The 20,420-nt window shown below is 39.2% G+C and overlaps 1 protein-coding gene across 4 annotated transcripts in view; it reads left to right on the top strand.

Moving 5' to 3' along the window:
• The window catches only part of PARN (poly(A)-specific ribonuclease), a 272,151-nt gene that overhangs the window by 181,799 nt on the left and 69,932 nt on the right, over positions 1 to 20,420 (top strand). Inside the window, exon 24 of one of the 4 annotated variants that reach the window (XM_053557662.1) lies at positions 5,529 to 5,589. The exons of the other annotated variants lie outside the window; for them this stretch is intronic. Within the exon in view, the coding sequence (XP_053413637.1) occupies positions 5,529 to 5,559 (31 nt within the window). The 3' untranslated portion in view covers positions 5,560 to 5,589. Of the gene's footprint in view, positions 1 to 5,528; positions 5,590 to 20,420 lie in introns of those variants that run through there. 4 annotated transcript variants of the gene reach the window in all.

Here is a 20,420-nt window from a genome sequence, read left to right as displayed (position 1 = left end):
TACATTTTTCAGAAATATCCTTTTAGGGCACGGTGGCTCAGGCCTATAGTCCCAGCACTTTGGGAGGTGATGAGGGAGAATCCCTTGAAGGTAGGAGTATGAGACCAGTCTGGGCAACAGAGTGACACTCTCTCTCTACAAAGTAGAAAAATTAGCCAGGTGTGGTGGCATGCACCTATAGTCCTAAGTAGCCAGGAGGCTGAGGCAGGAGGATTGCTTACCTCTGGGAGTTGGTGGTTATTGTGACCCGTGACTGTGCCACTGTACTCCGGCCTGAGTGACAGAAACCCTATCTCAAAAAAACAAAAACAAACAAAAATGGGTCCTGAAATCCATCTTCACTTCATCTGAATTGTTGTATTCCACAGTTGTTAACATTTACAAATAGAAATGACACATAAGAAAAATTTCAAAGCCAGTTACCTAAACAATAAATTTTATAGCATAAGTTTTTCAATCCTGTGTGTTTTTGAAGACATTTTATCTCTTGAGAAACAGTCATTTTTGGTTCCTCCTGTTCTTCTTACAAACTCATTAATTTCAACTTGAGAAAGAAAGAAATGCCAACTGAGTACCATAATGCCAACTGAGTAGGGTCAAATTTGAAAGTAAACTACTGCTTCAAAAATGATGATAAAGGAAGCAGGCAGGTGCCTTGAAGGCTCCAACTATTCCTCTCTGCTTGATCACTCACCTTGGTCTGATGATGCCCATGGCAGCCAGCTCTAATGGAGAAGGTATGAAGAAACCTGCCAGCCACATGTAGGGTCCTTCTGTAAACTCTAATGCTTTCATTGTATGTCATAAACTTAGCCATCCTAAATGGATGTCATGTCATATTATTCAGGCAAATTCCAAATGTGATGGCATCAGTAGCACTAACAATCTGATGTGATGAATGAACAGAGTATAATGGCTTTACTGTTAGAGGGGACAAAGTGCCAACCAATAGGCTGCTCCTGACGTGGAGAGTGGCATTTCAGCTCCTTCAGACAGAGAATCACTCACCAAAAGATCATCTGACACAAGAAAAACCATATACTTCTTGCATCTTGGTTTGCTTTGTGAAGACCCTTCTGGGATTGAATCCTAGCTACAGCAAACTAGAAACTAATCTCTTCGAGAATTCTCCAATTCTCTGTAGCAAATGGATGACACCTAATGCAATACTCAGAAAATGATGGTCTGACTACTGATTTCTGTAACATGATATGAAATTGATTTTCTTTTAAATTATTTTTCTTGGCTCAGCGCCTGTAGCTCAGCACCTAGGATACCAGCCACATACACCTGGAGCTGGTGGGTTCGAATCGGGCCTGCCAAACAACAATGACAACTACAAACAAAAAATAGCCAGGCATTGTGGCAGGTGCCTATAGTCCCAGCTACTTGGGTGGCCGAGGCAAGAGAATTGTTTAAGCCTGAGAGTTTGAGGTTGCTGTGAGATGTGACTCCATGGTACTCTACCAAGGGCGACATAGTGAGACTCTGTCTCAAAAAAAAAAGTATTTTTCTTAAAAATGTGATAGCATAAATGGTCTTCAGACATGAGATCCAAGGCACCTATGACTCATCTACTCCCACCTTCGGATGGTCCTTTCATTCTAAACAACAGGTAAGGCAACAAAATAAAGTAGATACTGGTACAATTATGAAAAGAATGTCATTCCTCTCTGCCTTATCATTAGCAAAGCAATTGAAAGCATTCCTAGCATGACTTTCCATTATTAAAGAGAAACAAGGCAGACTGACTGAATGACTTTCTTCAGTAGGGATAGTGGGTAGGAAAATAGGTTCAAGTGTGTCAGAAGGTCTCTTGCTCATTCAATTACATAAACACTAATATGAATACACGGCAATCCTCAACTTTACCTTTTTACTTCCTACAAGAGCCCCAAATGCAAAGAATTCCCAAGGACTCTCTGTGGCATGGAAGTACCTCAGAAGGCTTTTCTAGTGGCAGAGAAGGATCATAAATGGAAATCTGAGAAGGGAGCAGACATTTTACAAAGCACATGAATGTGATTTGGGAGGAGAGACTTGAAGGTTTGAATCTATTATATTCTGTCATTATGAGTTGACTCTGAGACAAAGTTACTCAATTATAAGATAGGTTATTTCAAGAATTCAACAGGAAAATAAAAAAGTGCACATTAGGGTGAATAGTACATGACAGACTCTCTTTTTTTTTTTAGAGACAGAGTCTCTTTGTCACCCTTGGTAAAGTACTGTGGCGTCACAGCTCACAGCAACCTCCAGCTCTTGGGCTTAGGTGATTCTTTTGCCTTAGTCTCCCGAGTAGCTGGGACTACAGGCGCCCACCACAACACCCGGCTATTTTTGTTGCATTTTGGCCAGGCTGGGTTCGAACCCGCCACCCTCGGTGTATGGGGCTGGCGCCCTATTTACTGACCCACAGGCGCTGCCCAACCTGATGGTACTCTTAATGAGTGCTAGTGCCTCCTTCTCTGTCTTTTCCCTGCTGACTGATGGGAAAAGTGGAGGGTGCATGCTTTTAGAGATGACAATGATCTGGATGTTCAAAGAGAGTGGTCCAAACCTTCCCAAAGCATCAGGAAAGGACAAAAAGAAGAAGAGAAGTAGCTGGTGTGAACAGCAAGAATAGCCTGTATAGAACGGTCCTGGTGGCTGGGTGGCAAGGTGGGAGGTGTTCCAGCAACCTCACGGTGGGCAGTTTAGCCATCAGCTAGATGGACATTTGGAACCTCTGGATCCCAGCACTACCCCAACTGCCCTACTCTACTGAAAATATACACAAAGTTTTTAGAGGACACAGTTCCTCTTTTCCCTAATATTTTATTGTGAAAACTTCAAATATATGGAAAAGTGTAAAGAATTGTAAACATTCATTTATCCACCACAGATTGTAGTTATTTTGTATTTGGGAAAAGGGGACATAAAAGGAGAGCTCTAGAACATTTCTATCTGGCAAACCCTTGGCTTTTGCACTAACCGCAATGCAAGCTGAATCAAAGATTCTTGAATGGACGAAAGGAAGGACCTCAAATCTGGAGATAACATTTACACATTGAACCACCTATCATTACAATAACAAAGTTGATTTGGGCCACAGCAATCATCCTTCATCATTCCACCCAGCCTCCCCCAAATAAACACAAAGTGTCAAAAAAGAATAGCCAGGCTTGGCGCCTGTGGCTCAAGCAGCTAAGGCACCAGCCACATACACCTGAGCTGGTGGGTTTGAATCTATCCCGAGCCCGCCAAACAACAATGATGGCTGCAACCAAAAATAGCTGGGCGTTGCGGCAGGCGCCTAGAGGCAGTAGAATGGCTTGAGCCCAGGAGTTGGAGGTTGCTGTGAGCTGTGATGCCATCACACTCTACCCAGGGCGACAGCTTGAGGCTCTGTCTCAAAAAAAAGAACAGCCAGCGGTGGCTCAGACCTGTGATCCAGCACTCTGGGAAGCCAAAGCAGGAGGATCTCTTGAGCTCAGGAGCTTGAGACCAGTCTGAGCAAGAGCCAGACTCCATCTCTATTGAAAACAGGAAAATTATCTGGGCATTATGGCAGGTGCCTGTAGTCCCAGCTACTTGGGAGGCTATGGCAGGAGGGTCACTTGAACTCAGGCGTTTGAGCTTGCTGTGAGGTAGGTTGATGCCATGGCACTCTAGCCCGGGTGACAGAGTGAGACTCTGTCTCAGAAAAAAAAAGAACCACCAAAATAAAAAGTTAAGAATTTTTATATCTGACAGTTAAGGATCAGGATTTACACACTTCATATTTTATTTCAGCTAACACTACTACAAATACATAGGAATGCTACTAAATGCATATGATTTGGGCAACTCAAACACGAAATTTGTTCAAATTTAGTTAATGGACCTGGAAAAATACCATTTTATTTCTCCATTTTCTTAGTGTGTTGTGTCATTTGTAAGCATCATTATACGATTACAAAAAAATTACACTATAGATGGTAGTAAGTACTAAATAATATAACACACTGTTAGAAATGTAGATGATAAAGACTTAATTATGGTTAGTCAATTAACATGAAGATATGGAAAGAAAACAATTTTCAAATATTACTGCTAGTAAGAAACATGAAAGTGCTCCAGCACAACATAAGTCATACGAGTATAAGGTGATCTAAACTTAGCTTCATGTTATTTAAACTAAAATCTTGAGATGACACACTGCCTTAAAGTGTGAGGTAAAAGCAGGCGTCAGTGTCAAATACCAAATTTCTACATAACAAGAGCTTTTAAATGGAAATGCTCAGTTTTACTGGAGATGGTCACAAACCTATGTTTTCAAATTTATTCTTTTTCTATTTTTCTTTTTGTTATGTTTTCAAATGTAAAGAAAGATAAGCCATTGCTAAAATCTTCTGAACTTTAGTGAAATAAGTACATATTAAAAAAAAAGATTTATTTTTTTAAATGAATATAATTTTAATAAATATAATTTCACAGCTGTACTTCTGTCAGTCTATAGAGTTGACACTTCATACTCTAGCTTGATTAACGCAGACCATCATCTAAGTGTCCATACAATAGGTGAGAGGAGAAAGGCTGGATCTAAAAGGATTTTAATAGCTAAAGCATAAAATAGGCAAGCAGTAACTGAAATTTATGAACTCATCATGTACTTTTCTTGATGATAATTCTTAATTCTGTTTAAATTTCAAAGTGAATAAGCCTCTCTCATCAGCATTTTATCTCCGATCATCAAGAGATTCTACTCCAAACAAAGTATTCTACTATAAACAAAGGTGTTCCAAGTTGTCTGAATCTCTTTTTAAAAATGTTTAATAATAGTAAAGTACACATAACTTAAAATTTATCTCCTTAACTATTTTTAAGTGTACAGTTCAGAAATGTTACGTCCATTCACACCAATCTCCAGAACTCTTTCTATCCTGTAGAACTGAAACACATCAAATCACAGCTCCTTATCCCTCCTCTCCCCACCCACAGCAACCACCACTCTCCTTTTTGTCTTTATAAACCTGACTTAGTGGAGGGACTTCATGTACGTGGAATTATCCAGCATTTTGTCTTTTTGTGAAAGGATTATTTCTCTTCGCTTACTGGGAAGATGCATTCCTGTTGGGGGATGTTTTAGAATTTCCTTCTTTTTCTTGCTCTATGTATAATGCTAGATTTGTTCATCCAAGTTGCCTGCATCTCTTTACATTATGTTATTCTTAGGAATCCTATTGAAAGCTCTTCTGAAGAAAGCAATAGCATCCTGACCTATTAGTTCTAGAGAAGTCAATGGAAGGAGACAAGTTAGACCAAGTCATCTTTCCTGGACACCTGACCCGGCAGATGGGATGGAGGAGTACTTGTTAAGGCTTTATTACACTTTGATTTGAAAACCAGGTTTTATGTTATAGGAATATTCTATGATAAAGACCAATTTAATCATTCCATTTTATTAATACTTTAAAATTCTGCATTTCGTTTTCTAGTTTTATTCTGAAATTTATTTGAATCCCTCAAAATGCTCCTTTCAGAGAAGGCTGATCACTTTTTTTCAGCTGTGTGGCTGGTGAGGCAGAAAGCAGCTGAACAAGAGGGTGAACTCCGAGGAGGGCTGAGGTAATTCCCTTTTCTACTTTTCCAGTCTGAAATTAGGACAGCTCTTTAAAAGATAATCAGAACTAGCCAAAAGCAGTAAAGAGAAGGGAAAAGTGTCAGATCAGCAGGAAAAAACTCTAGATTAAATGCTAGAATATAAAGACAGAAAACATGGTACCTGCCTTGAAATAAACAGAAAAGTAAATCAGTGATTCCAGTGATTAGAGCAATGTATTTAAAGTTCTGAGAGGATACAAGTTTTGCTTCTAGAATTCCATATCCAGCAATATTATCAACTGTGAAGGTGAAACAGAGACTTTTTAACAGGGTTTATTCATCATTCACTACACATGAAAAAAAAGAAAGGTATCATTCAAGGAAAAGAAAATTACTTCCCTTAAAAAAAAAATTCACACAGAAAAGACTAGGATATTTGGAAGATTCTCCTTTGGGCAACAAAGTTTTGTTTTTTGTTCTTTTTAATTAATTTTTTTTTGTTGCAGTTTGGCCAGGGTCGGGTTCGAACCTGCCACCCTTGGTATATGGGACTGGTGCCCTACTCCCTGAGCCACAGGCACCACCCTGGGCAGCAAAGTTTTAATGACATTGGAAAACATCTTCTTCTCTTTGGGTCCCATTTATGCAATTTATTTTAATGCAGTGTGGCATTTATATAATTATACACAATCACAAATTGCATACTGATCATCATCCCTTGCAATCAACTTCTAAAGAAAGCACAAAAGGGCCAGATGCGGTGGCTCATGCCTATAATCCTAGCACTCTGGGAGGCTGAAGTGGGTGGATCGCTCATAAACTCATGAGTTCAAGACCAGCCTGAACAAGAGGGAGACCCTCATCTCTACTAAAAATGGACAAAATGAGGCAAGAAGATCACCCGAGAGTTGGAGGTTGCTATGAGCTAAGATGCCATGGCACTCTACCCAGGGCAACAACTTGAGACTCTGTCTCAAAAAAAAAAAAAAAAGCACAAAAACATAGATACAAAAAAGCAGTAAATATAAATAACTTAAAAAAGTAAGAAAAGGGGGAGAAAAAGATGGAAGGCAGTATGTATAAAGTAAACTCCTAATCTTTGTAGTAGTGATCAAGACATACTGTTCAAAGTTGACAAGTCAAGAAACAGAGCTATTATTTAAAGGTGTGATGGAAATCACTCCTAGAAAATGACAACAGTGACTGTCACTGGGGAGAGAGGAGTAAAGATTAACCCCCCGCCCCTTAATTGTCTACTCTACAGTACTACGTAAAGTTTTAAAAATTCTGGGCATTTATAATTTCACTGGGTTAAAAGGCATCACAGGAAATATTTTGTTTGTTAAAATGTACATCTATTTACCGCACAAGCTTTATGTTGAATTTCCCAACATTTACTCTGCCCAAATATAAGAGAGATTCCTGGTGGTTAGAGTAGATAATTCCTTTACTCTATCTCAAGGGATATACAAATTTTAGAAATGTTATTTGGTTAAGACAGATGGGCTAAGTACAGTGGCTCATGCCTATAATCCCATCAGTTTGGAAGGCCAAGACAGGAAGATCATTCAAGGCCAGGGGTTTGAGGTCAGCCTAGGCAACACTAAGACCCTGTCCCTATAAAAAACAGAAAAATTAGCTGAGTGTGAGGGTTCATGACTGTATTCTCAGCTACTTGGGAGGCTGAGGCGGGAAGATTGCTTGAGCCCACAAGTCTGAGTCTGCTGTGAGCTGTGACACCACTGCATTCCAGTCTGTGTGACAGTGCAAGACTCTGCCTCCAAAAATTAAAAAAAGACATCTGTGTAAATTCTCTTTAAAGGAAAAACAAAAGAGAGAAAATGAATGAAAGAAATAACATATCAGTGCAAAATGGGGTTTACAGAATATGTAAAATATAACAGAAAAGATCACAAAGTACAGAAGGATGTAAACAGAAATGTACTGTTGTAAGAGCCTCACATTGTTCATGAAGTAGAACAATTGTTACTTAAAGACAGACTGTGATGCTTGGAAGATATACATTATAATCTTAGAGCAGTGTTTGGCAAATAGAAATATAATGTGAACCAGACATATAATTAAAAATTTTCTTTTCTTTTTTTTTTTATTTTTATTGTTGGGGATTCATTGAGGGTACAATAAGCCAGGTAACACTGATTGCAATTGTTAGGTAAAGTCCCTCTTGCAATCATGTCTTGCCCCCATAAAGTGTCACACACAAAGGCCCCACCCCCCCTCCCTCTGTCCCTCTTTCTGCTTCCCCCCCCCATAACCTTAATTCTCATTTATTGTCCTTATATCAAATTGAGTACATAGGATTCATCCTTCTCCATTCTTGTGATGCTTTACTAAGAATAATGTCTTCCACTTGCATCCAGGTTAATACAAAGGATGTAAAGTCTCCATTTTTTTTAATGGCTGAATAGTATTCCATGGTATACATATACCACAGCTTGTTAATCCATTCCTGGGTTGGTGGGCATTTAGGCTGTTTCCACATTTTGGCGATTGTAAATTGAGCTGCAATAAACAGTCTAGTACAAGTGTCCTTATGATAAAAGGATTTCTTTCCTTCTGGGTAGATGCCCAGTAATGGGATTGCAGGATCAAATGGGAGGTCTAGCTTGAGTGCTTTGAGGTTTCTCCATACTACCTTCCAGAAACGTTGTACTAGTTTGCAGTCCCACCAGCAGTGTAAAAGTGTTCCCTTCTCTCCACATCCACGCCAGCATCTGCAGTTTTGAGATTTTGTGATGTGGGCCATTCTCACTGGGGTTAGATGATATCTCAGGGTTGTTTTGATTTGCATTTCTCTAATATATAGAGATGATGAACATTTTTTCATATGTTTGTTAGCCATTCGTCTGTCATCTTTAGAGAAAGTTCTATTCATGTCTCTTGCCCATTGATATATGGGATTGTTGGCTTTCTTCGTGTGGATTAATTTGAGTTCTCTATAGATCCCAGTTATCAAGCTTTTGTCTGATTGAAAATATGCAAATATCCTTTCCCATTGTGTAGGTTGTCTCTTTGCTTTGGTTATTGTCTCCTTAGCTGTACAGAAGCTTTTCAGTTTAATGAAGTCACATTTGTTTATTTTTTTTGTTGTTGCAATTGCCATGGCAGTCTTCTTCATGAAGTCTTTCCCCAGGCCAATATCTTCCAGTGTTTTTCTTATGCTTTCTTGGAGGATTTTTTTTGTTTCATGCCTTAAATTTAAGTTCTTTATCCATCATGAATCAATTTTTGTGAGTGGGGAAAGGTGTGGGTCTAGTTTCAGTCTTTTACATGTAGACATCCAGTTCTCCCAACACCATTTATTGAATAGGGAGTCTTTCCCCCAGGGTATGTTCTTGTTTGGTTTATCGAAGATTAGGTGGTTGTAAGATGTTAGTTTCATTTCTTGGTTTTCAGTTCGATTCCAAGTGTCTATGTCTCTGTTTTTGTGCCAGTACCATGCTGTCTTGAGCACTATGGCTTTGTAGTACAGACTAAAATCTGGTATGCTGATGCCCCCAGCTTTATTTTTGTTACTAAGGACTGCCTTAGCTATACGGGGTTTTTTCTGGTTCCATACAAAACGCAGAATCATTTTATCCAAATCTTGAAAGTATGATGTTGGTATTTTGATAGCAATGGCATTGAATAGATTGCTTTGGGAAGTATAGACATTTTAACAATGTTGATTCTTCCCGTCCATGAGCATGGTATGTTCTTCCATTTGTTAATATCCTCTGCTATTTCCTTTCTGAGGATTTCATAGTTTTCTTTATAGAGGTCCTTCACCTCCTTCGTTAGGTATATTCCTAGATATTTCATTTTCTTTGAGACTATGGTGAAGGGAGTTGTGTCCTTAATTAGCTTCTCCTCTTGACTGTTATTGGTGTATACAAAGGCTACTGACTTGTGGACATTGATTTTATATCCTGAAACATTACTATATTTTTTGATGACTTCTAGGAGTCTTGTGGTTGAGTCTTTGGGGTTCTCTAAGTATAAGATCATGTCATCAGCAAAGAGGGAGAGTTTGACCTCCTCTCCTCCCATTTGGATGCCCTTTATTTCCTTGTCTTGCCTAATTGTATTGGCTAGAACTTCCAGCACTACGTTGAATAGTAAAGGTGACAGAGGACAACCTTGTCTGGTTCCAGTTCTTAGAGGAAAAGCTTTCAGTTTTACTCCATTCAGTAAAACATTGGCTGTGGGTTTGTCATAGATAGCTTCAATCAGTTTTAGAAATGTCCCACCTATGCCTATACTCTTCAGTGTTCTAATTAGAAAAGGATGCTGGATTTTATCAAATGCTTTTTCTGCATCTATTGAGGGGATCATGTGATGTTTATTTTTGCCTCTGTTAATATGGTGGATAACGTTTATGCACTTGCGTATGTTAAACCAGCCTTGCATCCCTGGTATGAAGCCTACTTGATCATGATGAATGACTTTTTTGATGATAAGCTGTAATCTGTTGGCTAGGATTTTGTTGAGGATTTTTGCATCTATATTCATGAGTGAGATCGGTCTGAAATTCTCCTTTTTGTTTGGGTCTTTTCCTGATTTTGGTATCAGGGTGATGTTTGCTTCATAGAATGTGTTGGGGAAGATTCCTTCTTCCTCAATTTTTTGGAATAATTTCTGCAGTATAGGAATAAGCTCTTCCTTGAAGGTTTGATAGAATTCTGGTATGAAGCCATCTGGACCAGGGCATTTTTTGGTTGGAAGATTTTTTATTGTTTCTTTGATCTTGGTGCTTGAAATTGGTCTGTTCAGGAGCTCTGTTTCTTCCTGGCTGAGTCTAGGGAGAGGGTGTGATTCCAAATATTGATTCATTTCTTTCACATTGTCAAATTTCTGGGCATAGAGTTTCTGGTAGTATTCAGAGATGATCTCTTGTATCTCTGTGGGATCAGTTGTTATTTCCCCTTTATCATTTCTGATTGAGGTTACTAGAGATTTTACTTTTCTATTCCTCGTTAGTCTGGCCAATGGTTTATCTATTTTATTTATTTTTTCAAAAAACCAACTCCTTGTTTCATTAATTTTCTGAATGATTCTTTTGTTTTCAATTTTATTGATCTCTGATTTTATTTTGGATATTTCTTTTCTTCTACTGAGTTTAGGCTTAGATTGTTCTTCTTTTTCCAATTCCATAAGATCTCTTGTGAGATTGTTGATGTGCTCTCTTTCTGTTTTTCGAATGTAGGCATCTAAAGCGATGAATTTTCCTCTCAAATCTGCTTTTGCAGTATCCCATAGGTTTTGGTAGCTTGTGTCTTCATTGTTGTTATGCTCAAGGAAGTTAATGATTTCCTGTTTTATTTCTTCCTGCACCCATCTGTTATTCAACAGAAGATTGTTTAATTTCCATGTCTTTGGGTGGGGTCGAGCATTTTTGTTAGCGTTGAGTTCCACCTTTAGTGCCTTATGGTCTGAGAAGATAAAAGGTAAAATTTCAATGCTTTTGATTCTGTTGATATTTGTTTTGTGTCCCAGGATATGATCAATTTTGGAGAATGTTCCATGGGGTGATGAGAAGAATGTATATTCTTTATCTTTGGGGTGGAGTGTTCTATATGCGTCTGTCAAGCACAGTTGTTCTAGGGTCTCATTTAAATCTCTTATATCTTTAGAGGATCTGTCCAGCTCTGTAAGAGGAGTCCCCTGTTAAAGTCCCCTGTTATTATGGTATTCTCAGATATCATATTGCTCAGACTGAGTAAGGTCTGTTTCAAGAATCTGGGAGCATTTAAATTGGGTGCATAGATATTTAGAATTGATATTAGAGGATCTGTCCAGCTCTGTAAGAGGAGTGTTAAAGTTCCCTGTTATTATGGTATTCTCAGATATCATATTGCTCAGACTGAGTAAGGTCTGTTTCAAGAATCTGGGAGCATTTAAATTGGGTGCATAGATATTTAGAATTGAAATGTCTTCTTGTTGTATTTTTCCCTTGACCAATATAAAGTGACCATCTTTGTCTTTTTTGAGTTTAGTTGCTTTAAATCCACATGTATCTGAAAATAAGATTGCAACTCCTCTTTTCTTCTGAATTCCATTTGCCTGAAAAATTGTCTTCCAGCCCTTGACTTGGAGCTTTAATTTGTCTTTTGAAGCCAGGTGTGTTTCTTGCAGACAGCAAAGGGATGGCTTGTGTTTTTTAATCCAGTCAGCCAATCTATGTCTCTTCAGTGGGGAATTCAAGCCATTAACATTTATTGAGATAATTGATAAGTGTGGTAGTATTCTATTCATCTTATTTGGTGAGAGTCCATTGCTTAGTTTTATCTTTTGCATCAGTGTGGAGGTTAGGTTCTGTCCTTTAATTTCTGAGTTCTTAACTTTGCTGCTGATCCATTGTGGTGGTCAGTGTGCAGAACAGGTTGAAGTATTTCCTGTAGAGCTGGTCTTGTTGTGGCGAATTTCCTCAATGTTTGTATATCCGTAAATGATTTGATTTCTCCGTCAATTTTGAAGCTTAGCTTAGCAGGGTACAGAATTCTGGGCTGGAAATTGTTCTGTTTAAGTAGATTAAAGGTAAATGACTATTGTCTTCTTGCTTGGAAAGTTTCGTTAGAGAAGTCTGTGGTCACTCTGATGGATTTGCCCCTGTAGGTCCACTGGCGCTTACTCCTGGCAGCTTGCAGAATCTTTTCTTTTGTCTTGACTTCGGACAGGTTCATCACGATGTGTCTTGGAGAAGCTCGGTTAGAGTTGAGGCGACCTGGGGTCCAATATCCCTCTGAAAGCAGTGTGTCAGAATCTTTGGTGATATTTGGGAAATTTTCTTTTATAATATTCTCCAGTATGGCTTCCATTCCTCTGGGGCGTTCTTCTTCCCCTTCTGGAATTCCTATAACTCGTATGTTGGAACGCTTCATAAAGTCCCATAATTCTGACAGTGAACGTTCTGCTTTCTCTCTCTTCTTTTCTGCCTCTTTTACTATCTGAGTTATCTCAAGAACTTTGTCTTCTACCTCTGAAATTCTTTCTTCTGCATGGTCTAACCTGTTGCTGATACTTTCCATTGCATCTTTAAGTTCCCTAATTGACTGTTTCATTTCCTTCAGCTCTGCTATATCCTTTTTATATTCTTCATATCGTTCATCTCTGATTTGATTTGTTTTTGGATTTCCTTTTGGTTATTTTCCACTTTCTTAGCAGTTTCCTTCATTGTTTCCATCATTTCTTTCATTGTTTTCAACATGTGTATTCTAAATTCCCTTTCTGTCATTACTAACATTTCTTCATAGGTGGAATCATCTGCAGTAGCTACCTCATTGTCCCTTGGCAGGGTTGTTCTGGACTGGTTCTTCATGTTGCCTAGAGTTTTCTGTTTCATACTCTGTTGAAAATGAGTGGTTTCTTTTATCTGTTTCCTTGCCCTAATTTTCCTTTCACTTCCTCCTGCTCTTTAAGTTCTCGTGCCTGTGGACTAAGGGTTACAGGACCAGAGGGGTGAGATGGTTGAAGAGCAAAAAAGGGATGAAAGAAAGGAGGACTGAGTGATAAGAAAAACAAAGAAAAATAGAGAAAGGAGAGGGGGTGAGTAAATTGGAATATTGACAAAAAGAAGAGAGGCACAGAAAGAGTGAGACAGAACAATATCGGTGTACAGTAGGGTACTTTGACACAACCTTAAAAAAAAACCCACCTTCTGGGGGTGCCCAGTTTGGTGGTTCCCTTGAGGTCAGCAGCTGTTTGCTAACCTGATCAGACACAGTACCCCACCTCCACCAAGTAGAGAGGAAAGACAAAAATGCTGTAAGTCAAACCAAAACAAGCAAACAGAAAACTTTACGGGATAAAATTGGGTGAAAAACCAAATAATAGGGGTAGAAACACTAGCAAAAATGAAGTTCTAATTATTGAAAAAGATAGCAATGGGAAATTATAATTAAACTGGAAAAATTGAGAAAGAAAAAGGATCTGTATGGAAAAGGTTGAACTTATAAAACAAAACAACATCAACAACATCAAAATAAACAAAAAAAAAAAAACAAAACAAAAAAAAAAAGAAACACAACCAAAAACAAAGCAGTATGTATATGTTGTTGAATATTGTCTGGGCAACACATGGTCTTCTGGGGTATGAGATGTTAATCACAGTTCTGATATAACTGGAGAGTGCTGATTTCTCAAACCCCAGCAGGTAGACACCCTAAATCTCTCTTCAGCCCACTTAAAAGGCACTTTGAACTTGTTCACTTGCTGAGCAGAAGCTGTCCCAGGAAAGTGCTTGTTGCTGGAATCACTGCTGAGGCAGCTATCCACTTACCCAGTGTGCCAAAACTGGTCTCACTCTGCCCCTGAGGGTTAGGGCTGCAAGGCGGCTCAGACCCCGCCCTTAGGCTACTTGGTCGCTGGGTTACCAGCTCCCACCCAATTCTAGCTCTGCGACCCTGAGGGCGGAGCTTGCCGGGGCAGATCGCTCACAATGGCTTCCTGTGACCCACTGCCAAACACCATTAGCTCCGTCTGGCTCAGCGGCTCAGACTGGGGCCCTAGACAATGGCCAGAGCCCACTCCCACTCAGGCTCTCCCCAAGGCAGTTCAACTGAGTGCCAAGTCCAAAGACACCAAAACAGTTCACAGGTAAGGCCTTTCTGGTTTGCATTCTTGCTGCTACTGAACTTACAGTTGCGGGCGGGTTTAGACGGATTGAACCCACGCGACCACTTGCCGTTTTTCCACTGTTTTAGTCCTCCTCTTGGGGTCCAGAAGTCTCTCGCTGACTCCCTGTATCCGCGCAGGGGTGATGATAGGCAGATCCCACCAGCCAGAGATGCCTGGAGTTCTATCTCCCCAGACTCACGGTGCCCAGATGCACGAAAGCTGTTACTCCGCTGCCATCTTGCTCTGCCTCTCAACACATCTCGTAATGGCACCATTTCAAGTCCTCAGTGGCTAAATAAATGGCTACCATATTGGAAAGTGTAACTCTAGAACAGGGCTCAGCACATTTTTCTATGAAAAGCCAAATTGTATACATCTTGACCCCCAGAGTGTGCAGATTAAAGCACACAAAAGAAAAGAAAGGAAAAAAGCAAAAAATAAAAACAGCCAGGCAGGATTTGGCTCACGGGCTGTTGTTTGCCAATCACTACCCTGGAACAGTGACTGAAAAACAACACAAAGAGGTGTAAGTAAAAAGTCGGTAGAAACGACAAAATGGATTGGAAAAAGAAGAACAATCTAAGCCTAAACCCAGTAGAAGAAAAGAAATATCCAAAATCAAATCAGAGATCAATGAAATTGAAAACAAAAGAATCATTCATAAAATTAATGAAACGAGTTGGTTTTTTTAAAAAATTAAAAAATAGATAAACCTCTGGCCAGACTAACTAGAAATAGAAAAGGAAAATCTCTAGTAACCTCAATCAGAAATGATAAAGGGCAAATAACAACTGATCCCACAGAGAGATCATCTCTGAATACTACCAGAAACTCTATTCCCAGAAATTTGACAATGTGAAGGAAAGGGATCAATATTTGGAATCACATCCTCTCCCTAGACTTAGCCAGGAAGAAATAGAGCTCCCAAACAGACCGATTCCAAGCACTGAGATTAAAGAAACAATAAAAAATCTTCCAACCAAAAAATGCCCTGGTCCAGATGGCTTCATACCAGAATTCTATCAAAACTTCAAGGAAGAGCTTCTTCCTGTACTACAGAAATTATTCCAAAAAATTGAGGAGGAAGGAATCTTGCCCAACATGTTCTGTGAAGCAAACATCACCCTGATAACAAAACCAGGAAACGACCCAACCAAAAAGGAGAATTTCAGCCAATTTCACTCATGAATATAGATGCAAAAATTCTCCACAAAATCCTAGCCAATAGATTACAGCTTATCATCAAAAAAGTCATACATCATGATCAAGTAGGTTTCATACCAGGGATGCAAGGCTGGTTTAACATACGCAAGTCCATAAACGTTATCCACCATATTAACAGAGGCAAACGTAAAGACCATATGATCCTCTTAATAGATGGGGAAAAAGCATTTGATAAAATCCAGCATCCTTTTCTAATTAGAACATTGAAGAGTATAGGCATAGGTGGCACATTTCTTAAACTGATGGAAGCCATCTATGACAAACCCACAGTTAATATTTTATTGAATGGAGTAAAACTGAAAGCTTTTCCTCTTAGAACTGGAACCAGACAAGGTTGTCCTCTGTCACCTTTACTATTCAACGTAGTGCTGAGAGTTCTAGCCAATACAATTAGGCAAGACAAGGAAATAAAGGGCATCCAAATGGGAGGAGAGGAGGTCAAACTCTCCCTCTTTGCTGACGACATGATCTTATACTTAGAGAATCCCAAAGACTCAATCACAAGACTCCTAGAATTCATCAAAAAATACAGTAATGTCTCAGGATATAAAATCCATGTCCACAAGTCAATTGCTTTGTATACACCAATAACAGTCAAGATGAGAAGCTAATTAAGGACACAACTCCTTACACTGTAGTTTCAAAGAAAATGAAATACCTAGGAATATACCTAACAAAGGAGGTGAAGGACCTCTATAAAGAAAATTATGAAATCCTAAGAAAGGAAATAGCAGAGAATATTAACAAATGGAAGAACATACCATGCTCATGGCTGGGAAGAATCAACATTGTTAAAATGTCTATACTTCCCAAAGCAATCTACCTATTCAGTGCCATTCCTATTAAAATACTAACATCATACTTTCTAGACTTGGAAAAAATGATTCTGCATTTTGTATAGAACCAGAAAAAACCACGTATAGCTAAGGCAGTTCTTAGTAATAAAAATAAAGCTGGGAGCATCACCATACCAGATTTTAGGCTCTACTACAAAGCCAAAGTGGTCAAGACTGCATGCTACTGGCACAGAAATAGAGACAGAGACACTTGGAATCGAATAGAAAAACAGGAAATGAAACTTAACATCTTACAACCACCTAATCTTTGATAAACCAAACAAGAACATACCTTGGGGGAAAGACTCCCCATTCAATAAATGGTGCTGGGAGAACTGGATATCCCGCTCACAAAAATTGATTCAAGATGGATAAAGGACTTATATTTAAGGCAGGACACAATAAAAATCCTCAAAGAAAGCATAGGGAAAACACTGGAAGATATTGGCCTGGGGAAAGACTTCATGAAGAAGACTGCCGTGGCTATTGCAACAACAACAAAAATAAACAAATGTGACTTCATTAAACTGAAAAGCTTCTGTACAGCTAAGGAGACAATAACCAAAGCAAAGAGACAACCTACACAATGGGAAAGGATATTTGCATATTTTTAATCAGACAAAAGCTTGATAACTGGGATCTATAGAGAACTCAAATTAATCCACATGAAAAAAGCCAACAATCCCATATATCAATGGGCAAGAGTCATGAATAGAACCTTCTCTAAAGAAGACAGATGAATGGCTAACAAACATATAAAAAAATGTTCATCATCCCTATCTATTAGAGAAATGCAAATCAAAATGACTCGGAGATACCATCTAACCCCAGTGAGAATGGCCCACATCACAAAATCTCAAAATTGCAGATGCTGGCGTGGATGTGGAGAGAAGGGAACACTTTTACACTGCTGGTGGGACTGCAAACTAGTACAACGTTTCTGGAAGGTAGTATGGAGAAACCCCAAAGCACTCAAGCTAGACCTCCCATTTGATCCTGCAGTCCCATTACTGGGCATCAACCCAGAAGGAAAAAAATCCTTCTATCATAAGGACACTTGCACTAGACTGTTTTTTGCAGCTCAATTTACAATCGCCAAAATGTGGAAACAGCCTAAATGCCCACCGACCTAGGAATGGATTAACAAGCTGTGGTATATGTACACCATGGAATACTATTCAGCCACTAAAAAAATGGAGACTTCACATCCTTTGTATTAACTTGGATGGAAGTGGAAGATATTATTCTTAGTAAAGCATCACAAGAATGCAGAAGCATGAATCCTATGTACTCAATTTTGATATGAGGACAATTAATGACAGGGTGGGGGTGGGGGAAGGGGAGAGCAGAGAGGGAAAGAAGGAGGGCAGGGTGGAGAAAGGAAGAGCAGAGAGATGGAAGGAGGGAGGGGGTGGGGCGTTGGTGTGTGCCACACCTTTTGGCTGCTCAGCACCTGTAGCTCAAGCGGCTAAGGCGCCAGCCACATACACCAGAGCTGGCAGGTTCAAATCCAGCCTTGGCCCGCCAAAACAACAATGACAACTACAACCAAAAAATAGCTGGGCATTGTGGCGGGCACCTGTAGTCCCAGCTACTTGGGAGGCTGAAGCAAGAGAATCATGTAAGCCCAAGAGTTGGAGGTTTTTTAACAAAAGCCCATACTTTATTCAGATGTTTTTTTCTTTTTTTACCTAATGTTCTTGTTCCAGGTTCCTGTCTATGAGACCAAGGTACATTTTTGTCATTATGTCCCCTTTAGGCATCTCTAGACTGTGGTAGTTTCTCAGACTTTTCTTGTTTTTATAACCTTGACAGTACACTGTTCTATAAAATGTCCTTCAGTTTGAGTTCATCTGTTATGTTTATTTTATTTTATTTTATTTTATTTTATTTTTGAGACAGAGTAGAGTGCGTCACAGCTCACAGCAACCTCCACTCCTGGGCTTAGGTGATTCTCTTGCCTCAGCCTCCCGAGTAGCTAGGACTACAGGTGCCCACCACAATGCCCAGCTATTTTTTGTTGCAGTTTGGCTGGGGCCGGGTTTGAACCCACCACTCTTGGTATATGGGGCCGGCGCCCTACCCACTGAGCCACAGGCACTGCCCTCGTCTGTTTTTTTTCTAATGATTGGGCTGGGTTTGTGGGCTTGTGGCTGGAAGACCACAGAGGTAATGCTGTTCTCTCATACCAAGGGTACGTGCTGTCAACATGGCTCCTCACTTTTTTCTTTTTAATGCTTTATGTAGATAATAAACTATGCATATTATTTTATTTGTAATCCCATATGTTAAGGGGCACTGTTAAGGTAACAATCACTTTTAAAAAGTAACAACCAATAAACCAGTATTTAACTTGGTATTTTAAATCAATAATTAAAAATCAAATGAAGCACCCTCTAAAATAACTTAAGTCATAACAAAACCCATCAAATTCAAGCACTACTTATTGGAAATAGGATAATTCAATATGGGGTAACTTAAAATATACCTGTAGAGATAGAATAAAGGTATACATTAGCAAAATATTAAATAAGATTTTTCAGGGAGCCCCTAAACTTAAGTTTAAGAAGTTCAGGACTCATTCTGTATATGCAAAAACTGATTAGCTACAAATTTCTTTCTCATTCATTCACACATGACATTTTGAAGCAATGTATTTGTATTTCACCAACAAAATTCATGTCAATAAAATATTTCTGAAGCATTGTCCCCCAGACATTTCATTAATTTGAAATAGTCATTCCAATGAGTAGTCTGAATTTCTATTGGAAGTGAAGCCTTTAATGAAGATACGCTTCTGAAAATAAGGCAATTTTTCTATAATCTGCTTATGAATAGAAAAGAAATCTTCGGTTTTTTGTTAAAGTGGTAGGAAGGATTTTGCAAAAAGAAATACTAAAGAACTAAAGAATTAAAAAATTCTTAGTAAGCAATGGGAAATTCCAAACCCCATCAAGGTCAGTAGAGTACCTAAGGCACCTCAGGTGCAGATGAGACAATCATCTTTGCTTAGAGCTTTAGTCATCTGTGTACATGGTTCTTACCACCTTGAGAATGTGAAGCTGATAAGGAAATGTCTAACAGTGGTTGTGAACAGAGAGAATCAGGACTTGGTAAATGGAAGAGACAAAGGAGATCACCTGTCCTACCTTTTTGATGTTAACCTTCATCACCTAGGTATGGTGGTGTTCATCAGATAGAAATCTGATGTAAAATTACCTTTTTTCTCCTTTCTATACTGTACTATTTGAAAGGAAGTAATTATACACGCCTCACACTTACGGGGTGAGGGTAGTGTATCAATGTTAATTACCTGGAATTCTGAGTGGGAGGTTTATCTCTTCTCCCTGGTTCATTTATTTATTAAATCATTTATATCACTATATGGGTGTAAGTTTGTTACAGAGAAATAAAACACTAATTCTCAATGGTTTCTAATGTTTTAAATTGCAGTATACTGTAAGTCATGATTTTGCCCCTTTTTTCCATTTCTCTATTTTTGAGCTAGAGGAAGAGAATTTGTAACATTTTGACAGAAATTTTTAAAGGTCACAGGAAAATCAACATTGATCCTTAAGATTGCTTTGTCTTTGGGCGGCTGAGGAGGGCAGATCTCCTGAGCTCACGGGTTCGAGACCAGTCTGAATTAGAGCAAGGCCCCATCTCTAAAACCTGGCACTGTGGCAGGTGCCTGTAGAACCAGCTACTCAGGAAGCTGAGGCAAGAGAATCACTTGAGCCCACGAGTTAGAGGTTGCTGTGAGCTATGATGGCAGCGCACTCTATTGAGGGCAACAACGTGAGACTCTGTCTCAAAAAAAAAAAAAAAAAAGAAAGAAAGAAAGAAAAAGATTGCTTTGTACCTTTTCGACTTATCTGGACATTTCTATGGTCCTGCACTACATGGAAAGCAAGACTGGGTGTAGTTTTAAAGTATACCTCAGTCCCTACTTTATCTTTGTTTCCTCAGAAAAAGTTTCTTTTTCGGGCGGCCCCTGTGGCTCAAGGAGTAGGGCGCCGGTCCCATATGCCGGAGGTGGCCGGTTCAAACCCAGCCCCGGCCAAAAAAAAACCACAAAAAAAAAAAAAAAAAAGTTTCTTTTTCCTGTCTGTATTTTGATCTGTTCAGGGTTTTGTCTCTGTTAGAAGCTTTCTTCATGTATTTAGCTGTTCTTAGCCA

The sequence above is a fragment of the Nycticebus coucang genome, chromosome 12, assembly GCF_027406575.1.
Source record: "Nycticebus coucang isolate mNycCou1 chromosome 12, mNycCou1.pri, whole genome shotgun sequence".
Classification (NCBI taxonomy): domain Eukaryota; kingdom Metazoa; phylum Chordata; class Mammalia; order Primates; family Lorisidae; genus Nycticebus; species Nycticebus coucang.
The sequence above is the reverse complement of the archived record's forward strand: the minus strand, read 5'-3'. Positions and strand labels throughout refer to the sequence as shown.